Below are 13,444 nucleotides of genomic sequence, written 5' to 3' on the forward strand. Positions count from 1 at the left end.
TAGGTGGGTTATAAATTTGAGGCCATCCTGGGCAACTTAGTGAGACTGCATCTTAAAATATGAAAAGAGCTAGGGATGTAGTTTAGTGGTAGAGGGCTTACCTAGCATGTGGTAGATCCTGATTTCAATTCCCAGTACCAGGAAAAAAAGAAATAGAAAAGACTGAGTTTTAGTGATGGGTATTGTGTTGAACCTGTGCATATGTGCACACTCTGGCTAAAATCAGGCCATGAATATTCCTATAAACGAAGTTTTATCCAAATTATTTAAAAACAAAATCAGATGTTACCATCTTAGGAGCACTTTTGAACTCTTAGATGTTGATTATTTTCTTTCCTGTATTCTTTTGATTCAGATATGGCCAGTTTTATCCGAGACTCTAAACAAACACCGGGCTGATAATCGGATTGTAGAGCGTTGTTGCAGGTGCCTGCGCTTTGCTGTTCGCTGTGTGGGCAAAGGATCTGCAGCCCTGCTACAGCCACTAGTCACACAGGTAAGTTTTCCACAAGAGCAGAATGTTAAGTGCACAAAATTCGAAATAGGAGCCTTTAGATCACAAACTTTTGCTGCCAAAATGCTTTTGATTTATTAAATGCAAACTGAAAAAATGTTTGAAAGAAATAAGTGCCTATGGTACATATGTTGGCTATAACAAAAACAACTTGTAATCTCTTCTGTGTAATTGTAGTCTGACTACATTCCAGTGTGAAATTATGTGAAGAGAATGACTCATGCTCAGCCCTTATATGCCAAAGCTAAGCACTTTTAGATATGGATTTTACTTTTTTAACCTTAAAATCAATATGATGTCATGACTTTCAGTATGAAGTACTCACATCTAGAGCTATTCTACATGAGATACCTGAGCTTAGATCACTCAGTAATTTGGGTTGATGTTAATCTCAAAGCAGGGCCATAAACTTTGCCAGTGTATCACATTTTAAGTATTATCTATTGACTTTTTTTGTGTGTGCTACACTGGCAAAGTTGTTAGAAGATGGGATAGCCTGTTAAGGCGTACACTTTTTACTATGTGGCCCTTTAAAATAAAAGTTGGGCAACCCTGATTTCAGTCATTCATTAGTAGTGCATGTAGTTTTGAGTTTATAACACTGAATAAATTCATAGCTCTTATCTTATGCTTGCTCATTCCATGGCATATGCTGATTGAAGAGCTGCTCACTCAATCCTTCAGCCCCCACCAAACTCATAGTTGAATTTATGTACTAAGATCAAATGGCATTTTAAATGATTGAATGTGCTGTTGCCTCTTAATTTTTGGAGGATAGTGGAGTAAAAAAATCCTAAACAAATATTTTAAATGTACATATTTATTAAGATTTTATTTTGTTGAGATCAAGATATCTTTATTGGAAATAGTTTTTACTTAAAGGTTAAAATAGATGAGTTTCAGATCACTCAAAATTTCAAACAGTTCTTGCTTCTTATGGATGTAGCTCAGTGGTAAAACACCCCTGGATTCAATCTCCAGTACAAAAAATAAATAAATTTAAAGAGTTCTTTTACTGTCTTCTCCAACATGAGGGCATTTGATATCTTTGTTACTACTGTGGCTATTTATGGTCTTAAAAAAATAAGACTTGTTGATATTACAAATAAAATTTGAGCACACTGTGCTATAGTTTTACAAATATTACATGAGTGCCCTCATAGCTTCCAGTTCTCTTATAACATTTTAACAAAATAAAAGGTCAGAGACTAGAAAGAACTCTAAATAGAGAACTTAAAAATGAACTTGAAAATTATGGAGAAATTGAGCCCTGTGTTTACTGTATTGTCTTAAAGAGACCAATCTACCTCTGAATTTCTTCCTGGAAAATAGCTACCTACGTTGGTGCTTTTTGAAGGGTAAAAATTTTAATCAATGGTTTTGTTTTAGCAATTCTGGGGGTTATATAGTACTCTGTGCTACTGAGTTACAATCCTTAGCCTTTTTTTTTTTTTTTTTTTTTTGGGGGGGGGGGGGGCGGTGCTGGGGATTGAACCCAGGGTCTTGTGCATGTGAGGCAAGCACTCTACCAACTGAATTATATTCCAGTCCCCCTCAGCCCTTTTGAATTTTTATTTTGAGACAAGGTCTTCTTAAGTTGCAGAGGATAGCCTCAAACTTGATATCTTCCTGCCTCAGTCTCTTGAATCACGGAGATTACAGGTGTGTGCCACCACCCTCTGCAAAACTGACTTTTCTCCCTTCACAGATGGTGAATGTATACCATGTACATCAGCATTCCTGTTTCCTGTACCTTGGCAGTATCCTTGTGGATGAGTATGGTATGGAAGAAGGCTGTCGGCAGGGACTTCTAGACATGCTCCAGGTATGTGTTTCCTTGGGACAATAGATGGCATCAGGTCTAAAGGACCTAAAGGCCTAGCATTGTATTCTTTACATGTCTTTATTTCTGTTGCTCTATGTTTTCCCCTCTATGCATGTTGATTTCCTGATAACAGGAATGTAGACATTTGCTATTTGTTTTCTGTACAGTCTTGCTGCAGGTGTGGGGAGAGCATTTGGCTACATGAGTATAGGAATCATTATAAATATTACTGCCTGATTTATGTTCTCATGTGATAGAATGGAGTTATTTTCAGGGGAGTATGGAGAGCATAGGCTCTCCAAACTCAAATATAATTGCATGTTTAATTTCTTATCTGGAATAGCCAATGAACTAGTTTAGCAACAGAGTTTTAGAGTTCATAGCAGGTGTTCAAAAAGGCTCCTAATATACTACTTTTTCCTCCTTTCTAGTCACCCTGGGGGCAATAGATAAGGGAATTAAAATGTGCTGCTCCTTTTCCCAAGATAGTATTTCATGTAAAATTGACATTTCAGTGTTACTATGAAAACTTCATCTACTCCCTTAGTGGACTGGACCACATCTATAAGTAGTGTCTTTGCTTTCAGAAATTTCTAAAACTTTGAGATGACATTTTTCTGGTTTCATCAACTGAAATCTACACCTTTAATCTCTTCCGAAATGTAGATTTCACATGTGAAAACTGTTTCAACCAGAAAAAAAAAAAATTTCTCTTGCTTTTATTGACTCATATTCCATCCACATACCTCTCTCTCTCTCCTTCCCTCTTCCTCCTTCCAAGTGAGCGCACGTGCTTGCTTTCTTGTGCTCTCTGTCTCTCTCTCTCTCTCCTCTCTCTCCTCTCCCCCCCACCCCCTCTCATCCCAGTACTGGGGATTGAACCCATCCAGGGCTTTACCACTAAACTACATGCCCATGGAGTCTTGCTAAATGCTGAGGCTGGCCTCAAACTTAGAATCCTCCTGCCTCAGTCTCCTAAGTCACTGGGATTAGAGGCATGCTTCACAGCACCTGGCTCCCGGATCTGATTCTCATGACAGTCTTTTCTTTTCTCCCTTGTGCTTCCCTTCTTTGTTCCCTTTGTATTTGTTGTGCATTTGGTAAGTCTGAATGCTGTAGCTTTTAAGTATAAGCATTTCTTTTAAAATCACTGTTCTGCTCTAGGCACTGTGCATACCCACCTTTCAACTCCTGGAACAGCAGAATGGTCTCCAGAACCACCCTGACACTGTAGATGACCTGTTCAGGCTAGCTACCAGGCAAGTCCTTCTGAAAAACAAACCAAAAAAAAATCTTTTTTTTTTTTTTTCATTGCTCATCTCCATCACTGCTTAATCTTGCCATCTGACACTTGGTTATTTCCTTCTCTATAAAATGAGATCAATGGAGAACAGAGATTAATGATTCATAACCCATAGGTAAATTGTGAGCTGGTATATCCCTAGAGGTTAGGAGGATATACCGGGTGGGAACAGGCAGATCTGAGTTCCTACCATGAAAAAAAAGAGAATGTGGACAAGGCAAAAATGTGGTTGGTATGGGTTGGGAGTGTAGCTCAGTGTAGGCCCTGGGTTCAATCCCTAGCACCAAAAAAAAAAAAAAAATGTCTGGTATGAACATTTGACTAGATAATCTCTACAACCCCCATAGTGCCTGTGCTGCTGTGATTATTTCATGCTTCATCCCAGCTTTTTCCTTGAGATGGTTAGCATCCTTCAGACTTAATCATATCTCAGAACAAAGAATTCCTAGGATTTTAAAATACCTTAGAAGTTATCTGGTACCACACCAGCTCTATCCTTACCAGCCTGCCATCTCATGTATTCATTAATTTCTTTTACTAGTAGCACTGACAAAATTGTTACTGACCTTCTGCTTGAATTCCTTCTTGGTCCCTTGTTAAGAAATTTGAACCAAATCAGTGAACAAATTTAAGTACATTATTTTTTTAAAAGAAACTTTTTGAGGTACTGGGGATTGAACCCAAGGCCTCATGCATGCTAAGCATGTACTCCACCACTCAGCCCCACTTTTGTCTTTATTTTAAATTATTGTACTGGTAAAAATTTGAAGTCTTATTGACTTGACTATTTCATCTTAGAATTGAATATAGAACACTGCTTTTGCTGGTTTTTGGACAGATTTTTTTAATAAAAACCTTTGTGTGAATTGATAAGAGAACTGTTGGACAGGCAGTCAGCCTAGGGTGTCGTCCTTGGAAAAAAACTGCACATGGTGAAATAAATTCAGAACATACTATATCCTTAAAAAATTATCTCTGTACAAGAAAGAATCTGAAACAACAGGAGATGAGGAGATGTAGCTCAGTGGTAGAACACTTGCCTAGCATGTACAAGACCCTGGGTTCAGTCCCCAGCATCAGAAAGAAAAAAAAAAAATCATTTCTACTTGATACTTTTCATCTTCTATTAGCTGGAGCAGGGAGGGGTGCTCACATGTAATCCTAGCTACTTGGGAGACTTAGGTAGGGGAATCTCAAGGTTAAGGTCAACCAGGGAAGTTTAGTGAGACCCCCATCTCAAAAACAATTGATGAAATCCTATAATAGTTTAAAATAAAAAAAAAAAAAAAAACAAGCAAAACTACTTTTAAAATTAAGCGTTTTACAAACTTAATTGAACACACAATTTGTTCTTTAAGGAATTCATGTTGACATCCTGGAAATTGGTGTTCTATGGAATGTAGTTTAGGAAATGCTATTCTAAAATGTTGAGGCTCTTTAGGGCTAATCTTTGAAGCTTCCTCACTTAATTTATAAAGTCTTAATTGGAAATTGAGTTTGGCAACATGTCTCTTCATTCGCTAATCTTAAAATATTGTACCTTTCTTGCCCTTTTGTTTAATTTTTTTTTAGATGTTGATAGACCTTTATTTTTATGTGGTGCTGAGAATCAAACCCAGTGCCTCACATGTGATAGGCAAGAGTTCTACCACTGAGCCACAACCCCAGCCCTGCTTTTTGTTTTTAATATTTTTTTAAGAGCAGTTTTAGGTGTACAGCAAAACAGAGTAAATAGTATAGAATTCCCATATTCCTCCTGTTCCCCTATCCCAAACAAGCATACACAGCCTCCTGTGTTATCTGCATTCCCCTCTAGATGGACCATTTGTTATGATAAGTAAACCTATATTCATGCATGATTGCCCAGAGTTCATAGTTTACAATAGGGTTTACTTTTGGTGTACACATTCTATGAATTTTAACAAATATATAATGACACTACCCACCATTATAGACAGTATTTTCACTGCCTAAAAATCCTCTATGCTGTATTTATCCCTTCCTCCCTATAATCATAGCAACCACTGATCTTTGTAGTAGAATCTTCATGGTTTTATCCTTTACCCTGCCTGCTTTTATAGTCTAATCTTGTCATTTATAGCTGGCCTCTCTTTCCATAACAGATTTATTCAGCGTAGCCCTGTCACCTTATTGAGGAGCCAAGTAGTAATTCCAATCTTACAATGGGCTATTGCCTCTACTACCCTGGATCACCGGGATGCCAATTGTAGTGTCATGAGGTTCCTACGAGACCTTATCCATACAGGGGTAGCCAATGATGTAAGTATAAACATTGTACCTTTCTTACTTAACCAATCGTTATCTCTTCCTCACTCTTTAGGAGGAAACCAGTATCCTAGTAGGTCCGTATTTGATCTGTATTACTAGATATATATCATAGACTATCATTCACCAACTGGATTATTAACTTGTAGTTCTAAGGCACATGTACTAAGTACCTGTAGGCATTTCGCAGACAAAGCAGTCTAAAACTGTCCCTACCGAAATATTTGGTGTCTAGTTGAAGAGATACATACACATAAAAATGAGTGATAAAAGTCATGGTTGCTGTTTGTCAGAATAGGGAAGGTTCTGGACAGAAATAATTGAGATAACTGTCTTAAAAAGGAGGAACTTGAAAATAGAGCCATAAGACAGAGGTAGAACTTTGATGGATTAGAGAGAGAAGGATGGTCTAATTGGTGTGTAAACCATGATCAGGGGAAGTCAGAATAGCATGAAGTATGTTAGTAGATGATTAAATAAACCTGTTTGTAGTAGTGAAGTAGTTCATAAGATTTTCAAGGGTAGATTTGTCTAGATGTATAGTAGAGAAGGTAAGGAAGGGCATTTGGAGAAATATGTGAATGAACTAATTATAAGAAAAAAGTAATCAAGGTCCATTTATATATATTAGTTGTAGATAAGCACAATATTTTTATTTTATTTATTTTTATGTGGTACTGAGGATCGAACCCAGTGCCTCACACATGATAGGCTCTACCACTGAGCTTCAACTCCAGCCCCTCAAGGCTGGTTTTGATTTTAAAAAGATACCTGGGGCTGGGGAGATAGCTCAGCTGGTAGAGCGCTTGCCTCGCAAGCACAAGGCCCTGAGTTTGATCCCCAGTACCGCAAAAAAAAAAAAAAAAAAAAAAAAGATACGTGATAAAAGTTTCAATTCTTATTTCATTTGGTTTTTAAAAAGGAAATAGGCAAGGAATGGGACAGGGAGGCAAGCATGGGAGGAGAAAACAAGGACACAAGTTATTTTTCACAGGGGAAAAAAATTCGAACCTTAATCCTTAACCATCATTTCTCTTCTGCCTTTTAATGAAAAATCAAATCATTAATATCAGTCTCATCAGATACCTCTGCCCCCATTTTCCTGATATTAAATTCATATTTTCTTCCTAATGACAAAACATTTAATGATCTTTATGAATTCAGCTGTGACATGATATATATACTTTTATCCCCAGGAATGGGGGTTGAGTTCTTTGTCCTTTGGAAAGTAGAGATTAGAATCACAGTCATCTGATGCTCTTGCTTTCTTGCAGCATGAAGAAGACTTTGAATTACGGAAAGAACTAATTGGACAGGTGATGAACCAGCTTGGACAACAACTTGTAAGCCAGCTGCTCCACACATGTTGCTTTTGTCTCCCTCCCTATACTTTACCAGACGTGGCTGAAGTGCTGTGGGAGATCATGCAGGTTGACAGGCCGGTAAGATTCTTTCATAAGTAACCTATTCTCATAGTCCTTAAACCTAATAGACTTTGGTTTCCTTAAAGCCTACCATAACTTTGAAACAAACTCTGTTGTATGTGTCTTTGGAACCAAATTTAGGCATATTGCTAAGTTTAATTGGTAGTTGAAAGGACTCAGAGAAGACCAATAATTTATGGCATTTTTATGTCACTCTCATGGGGTTTATACTGTGTATTACCAGAAGTTAAGTACAAAGCATTGAATTCAGCTGTGCTTAATACACTGATTAGGTTAAGATTCTCATAACCTAATCATTTCACGTCCACACTTTCTCACATTGTCTCACACATGAGCTTTTGGGGGACCTAATATCTAAACCATAACTATCATTAAATTTTTGTGTACATACTACCATAGCAATAATCTTTTTAAAAGAACATTTAAATTGACCTGGTATAAGCAAATAAAATTTAGTTGACTGTGTAGTTTTAGCATACTCCTAATTGTTTCAGTTAATGCTGATGGCAAAAATATACATGATGCATAGAGTTAACAGTCCATTTCCTCTCCAAATGTTAGGCCATGACACTATTATGAAGATTTCAGAAGGAAAAAAAAAGTTTTTTTTTTGTACTCAGGATTGAACCTAGGGGTGCTTAACCACTGAACCACATCCCAGTCCTTTTTACATTTTGTTTTGAGACTGTCTGGGTAAGTTGCTTAGGGCCTCGCTGACTTGCTGAGGCTGGCTTTGAACTTGTGATCCTTCCGTCTTCCCCCAGAGCTGCTGGGATTATAGGCATAACCACCATGTCCAATCAAAAGGAAAAATTTCTTACTTACTAAATTCTCAATTCCAGATTTTTCAGTCAGCTCTTTTGCTTTAGAAGTGTAGATACTTGGGTTGGGGATGTAACTCTTTGGTAGACCACTTACCTAGCATGGTACTAGGAGTTGATCACCAGTACCACAAAGAATAAAAGAAATAGCATCCTCCTTCAGCAGCCCTATTTGGAGGTTCCCAGCTTTTCACATGACCTTGCATTTTATATAGTGCTTTTGCTAGACATTTCTGTCAACATTTCCAATTATAGCTTGTTTGTAAAGCCCATAGAATTCTTTCAGTTCTTCATTAGTCTTGTTTTCAGCTTCCTCATGTCTTCTGCAACCCTGTCAAATTCAGCCTGCAATGACATGATGACACTGGCCTGACTGCTGCTGCTTTCCAGGCACTGTGTTCCCTGACTTACTTCATATACATTTTGTCCCTACCCTTTCATATATTTGAAAATTTATTTTGATTTATATATATATATATAATATATATAATATATATAATATATATATATAATATATATATATAGAGAGAGAGAGCATATATATATATATGCTCTAGAATTTTGTGACATCTGTTTAATTTTTAATGACAGGAACAGAACAATGGTTTCGTCCAGGAAAGACTTCACTTCTAAAGTGTAGAAGGACTTCATCTGAAATCATGCCTGCTCCCCACTGAAGGGAAGTTTAGGCCTACATTTGCAGACTACATCAACCCAGAGCAATTGAGGGCATAAAGATAGTGCTCAGTTAATTCCTTTACTTGTTCCAAGTCTAGGGGAAAAAGTGCTACAGAAAACTTGTGGGATTTTGCTAACACCTGTAAGTCCCAGACAAGTAAACCCTGGCTCCTTTTAAGATTCTTATCTTTCTTCCTTATACAGACCTTTTGTCGATGGTTAGAGAATTCCTTGAAAGGTTTGCCAAAGGAGACAACCGTGGGAGCTGTTACAGTGACACACAAACAACTTACAGACTTCCACAAGCAAGTCACTAGGTGAGTGATGCTAGAGTCTTTTGAAACGTGTGAATAGCCTGTGTTTCTTCTGTGCTATTTTAAATTCACAATTTAGTTTCTGTTTAGCCTGAAATTGCACAAATTGGCATTAAAAACCAATCTGGGGAGAATATCATCATACTATATACATCTACATCACTTACATCATATCAGCTAAACTGGTTTAAGAATAAGTGGAGCCAGGCACGATGGGGCTCGCCTATAATCCCAGTGACTGGGAAGCTGAGGCAGGAGGATGGCGAGTTCAAAGCCAGGCTCAGCAAAATTGAGGAACTAAGTAACTCAGTGAGACCCTGTTTCTAAATAAAATACAAAATAGAACTATAGAACTGGGGATGTGGCTCAGTGACTGAGTGCCCCTGAGTTCAATCTCCAGTACCCACCCCGCAACCGCCAAAAGAAAAAAATAAATAAATAAAGAATAAGTGGAGGCACTACCTCTCTCAAAAGAAAAATGCAATCAGGAGATCAGTATTAATCTTTCCAAGTCCCTTTTAGTTCTTATCTATGTTCAGGGATCAAGAATACTAATTTTGAGTTGGTGATGTAGCTCTGTGGTAGAGTGCTTGCCTAGCATGCCTAAGGCAACTGGGTTCAACTTATATGTTTAGAAAGAAAAATGCAGGGGCTGAGGAGATAGCTCAGTCGGTAGAGTGCTTGCCTTGCAAGCACAAGGCCCTGGGTTCGATCCCCAGCACCGCAAAAAAAAAAAAAAAAAAGAAAAAAGAAAAATGCAGATGCCTGAATAGGTGAAGCATTAATAAAGCATTAGCAGGTAATGTAGCCTGTGGTGAATCAGAATTTTTTCCATACCTAAAGATATTCAAATTCTAATTTCACATTTGTACACATAAAACATCTCTATGGGATGATGTTTAGGTCCCTGAGCCAGCGACTTGATCACAATTTCTGTATTATAGCTTAGTTAAAGTGTAAAGTTTGTGTGTGTGTTTTGATTGTGAATAGTAAGAATTTTAATAGTCTTCCTAATTACTGTCGTATTAAAAAAAAAAAAGCTGTAGCATTTTTCTTCCTTTGAATATTTTCAATAAAATGTAATCACTGAATCAAAGTCTATGAGAGTTTTTATGGTCTTCACTAATATTAATGGCAGCAATTTAAATTAGATTATAACTGTCTTATCTTGCCCTATACTTTTTTTTGTATCAAGAGTCTTTAGAATTTTTAATCAGGCAATGACACAGGTATGGAACGATAAGGTCAGAGAATAAGTTGCAGTGAGGTTGGTAATTGTGGGAAAAAAATTGGAAATATTCTGACTGCCATGTTTAATAATTAATGGTATGACTGTACTAGTAAATAGTCACTAAAAAGAATAAAAAGTACATGTGATGGTATAAAAAAGTATACACAATATTTAGTAAAGGAAGAAATAATAGTATCACATAACCTAACTTGAACTTCTGAAACAATTTTTGTAGTAAAATATACATAACTTAAAATTTACCATCTTAACCATTTTTAAATGTGTAGTTTACTATGTTCATATTGCCAAATGTGGTGGCACACACTTGTAATTCTAGCAGTTTAGGAAGCTGAAGCAAGAGGCTCACAAGGCCAGCCTGGGCAACTTAGTGAGACTCTGTCTCCAAATAAAAAACAAAAAGTACTGGGGATGTAGCTTAGTGATAACATTCCCCGGGGCTTAATCCTCAGTTGCCCTCCCCCAAAGAAGAAATATGTTTATATTATTGTGCAGCCTATCTCCAGTGTTGTTTGATCTTATAAAACTGAAACTCTTCCCTCTTCTCTGCTTCCCCCAGTCCCTAGCAACTACCACCCTATTTGATGTTACTTTGATTTTGACTACCCTAGATACCTCAGGTGGCTTATTATTTATGTCCTAGAGTTCAGCCATGTTGTATGTACTAGAATTTCCTTCCTTTTTTAAGGCTAAATAATATTCTTTTGTGTGTATGTATTTCATGATTCCATTCTTCTGTCAGTACACATTTATGTTGTTGTTTTGGGTGTATGAATAATCTTGCCATAAACAGGTGTAGAAATGTCTTTGAGACTCTGCTTTTATTTCTTTTGGATTTATGCCCAGAAATGGAATTGCTGTGTCCAATGATGAATTTATTTTTAATTTTTTGAAGACCCATTATATGTGTCATAGCAGCTGTGCCATTATTCATTCTTACCAGCAGTGCTTTCAGCTTCTCCACGTCCTTGTCAATGTTTGTTACTTTATTTTTTTGATAGCAGTCACCTTAGCACCTCACTTCTAGTATGACATAAATATCTCATTGTGGTTTTGGTTTACATTTCCATAATTATTAATGATGTTGAGCACCTTTTCATGCTTATTAGCCATCTGTATGTCTTCTTTGGAGAAATGTCTATTCAAGTTCCTGGACCACTTTTAAATTGGGTATCTTCTGTTGCTAAATTGTAGGAGTTCCTTATATATTAGGGACATTAACTCCTTATCAGATATATCAGATTTGCGTACATTCTGTTGTTTGTCTTTGCACCCTGCTGATTATGTCCTTTGATGCATGAAAGTTTTTAATTTTGATGTAGTGCAATTGATATATTTTAAGTTTTGTTGCCTGTGCTTTGTTGTCACCTCAAACTTGTGAGCCTCTTGCCTTAGCCTCCTGAGTTGTTACAAGCATGTGCCACCATGCCTGGCTAATGTTTTTAATTTCTTTCAGCAATGTTTTGTAGTTTTTTATTGTTGTGTGTGTGTGTGTGTGTGTGCGCGCGCGTGCAAGCGTGTGCATGCTATTTTATGCATAGTAAATTTCTGGGAAATTACACATGGGACCAGGATAGAAGGGAAGGAAGACTTTTATATGTGTGTGGTGCTAGGCATTGAACCCTGGGCCTCATACATGCTAGACAAGCACTCTACCACGGAGCTGTACACACTTGGTCCAAGAATTGGTTTCTTAATGTCATTTTCAAAATGGTTTGCTTTTTCATCCTTTGTTATAACTCAACAATTTTTGATAATGTTAAAATCCCAAACCCTGGAATGCTGTTGTTATTTGTAGCTTATTAAGTGGCTTAACTTCATGCCCTAGAAGTAAGTGATATTTAACTATGATCAAGTGACATGCATGACTGAAAAATAACATGACTGCCTTTGTGACACATTTTGCCAGAGTGGGGCTTTTCCCTTCACCAGATAGGCATGTATTGACTGGGATGACCTTACACAATTATTTGATTCTTTTTAACTCCAAGTCTTCCCAGTAAAAGTAGTATTCTACCTATAAGCTATTGCAGGTGAAAGTAGTATAACAACAGTTGCTTCTCTCTGCTTCTGTTTTGCTTTATTCCATGTAGTACTAGTCAGTAAAAGGGCACGATCATATTGGCTCTGATATCCAGGCAAATGAGAACCTGGGGGAAAGCCTCAAAGGATTGGGCTTAAGAGTCAAATATGTTGTTTTGGATTTTGCCACTACCCTGTTCTTCATAATTCAGTTAATTCTATAATATCAGGTTAGTACCACCTAGCACATAGGTTATTATGAAATAGCAAATGGAAAACTACAGAAGAGCCTGCACACAGTAGGTGATCAGTGACTTTTAACTCCTTTCTTCTTGAAAAAGAAACTGCCAGAATGCCATTATGTACTTGCAAAACTAGCTGAGGCATGTCTCTTGCCAGCTCTAAGACAGCCACCCACACATTCTGGAATAAGTCTCCACCAAACCCAAATTCTCTTGACAGCGCTAGTATGTGACAGAACAATAGTTTAAGTTTGAAATCAAGGTCATGGTTATCATTCCCTTGTTTAAAGAAAGGGGCAAGAAAAGTGCCTAAATAAAACAATGCTGTGAACAAAACAATCTGTAATCTTGGCCCTGTGATATGGGAAAATAAAATATACTACGAACCTAGCCTACCTGATCTTTCATTGCAAAACAAGTTTTACAGCTCCTGCTGTAGTAGACTGTGACATAATGGTGGGAAATGAAGAAAAGTAAGAGGTGATGTCGAGGTACTAGAAGGAGGGTTTGAGATGGCTCACCTCCTCTTAGTAATTCTCTTTCTCTGGTATGCCTGTTGCCCTTGAACCTATGCATGACTCAGTCTCCCTCTTGGTTTTAAGGTCCTGTAAGTCCTGCCTCAACATGCTGCTTTGTTTGCCATCCTAACAGGGAGGGTGAACTGGTTCAGTTTCATTTCAGCAAGTCCAAGCCTGCTTTTAAGTGTTACTGGTAATTACTTCCCTGGCTTTTTTAGTTGGTCAAC

General features: G+C 37.4%; 1 protein-coding gene across 1 annotated transcript in view; it reads left to right on the forward strand.

Moving 5' to 3' along the window:
• The window catches only part of TNPO3 (transportin 3), a 78,885-nt gene that overhangs the window by 59,999 nt on the left and 5,442 nt on the right, over positions 1–13,444 (forward strand). The window contains exons 16-21 of the mRNA XM_079149820.1: positions 356–496; positions 2,223–2,339; positions 3,504–3,598; positions 5,766–5,922; positions 7,203–7,370; positions 9,077–9,189. Of these exons, the coding sequence (XP_079005946.1) occupies positions 356–496; positions 2,223–2,339; positions 3,504–3,598; positions 5,766–5,922; positions 7,203–7,370; positions 9,077–9,189 (791 nt within the window). The remainder of the gene's footprint in view (positions 1–355; positions 497–2,222; positions 2,340–3,503; positions 3,599–5,765; positions 5,923–7,202; positions 7,371–9,076; positions 9,190–13,444) is intronic.

Source organism: Sciurus vulgaris, assembly GCF_902686455.1.
Source record: "Sciurus vulgaris genome assembly, chromosome: 8".
In the NCBI taxonomy this organism is placed as follows: Eukaryota; Metazoa; Chordata; class Mammalia; order Rodentia; family Sciuridae; genus Sciurus; species Sciurus vulgaris.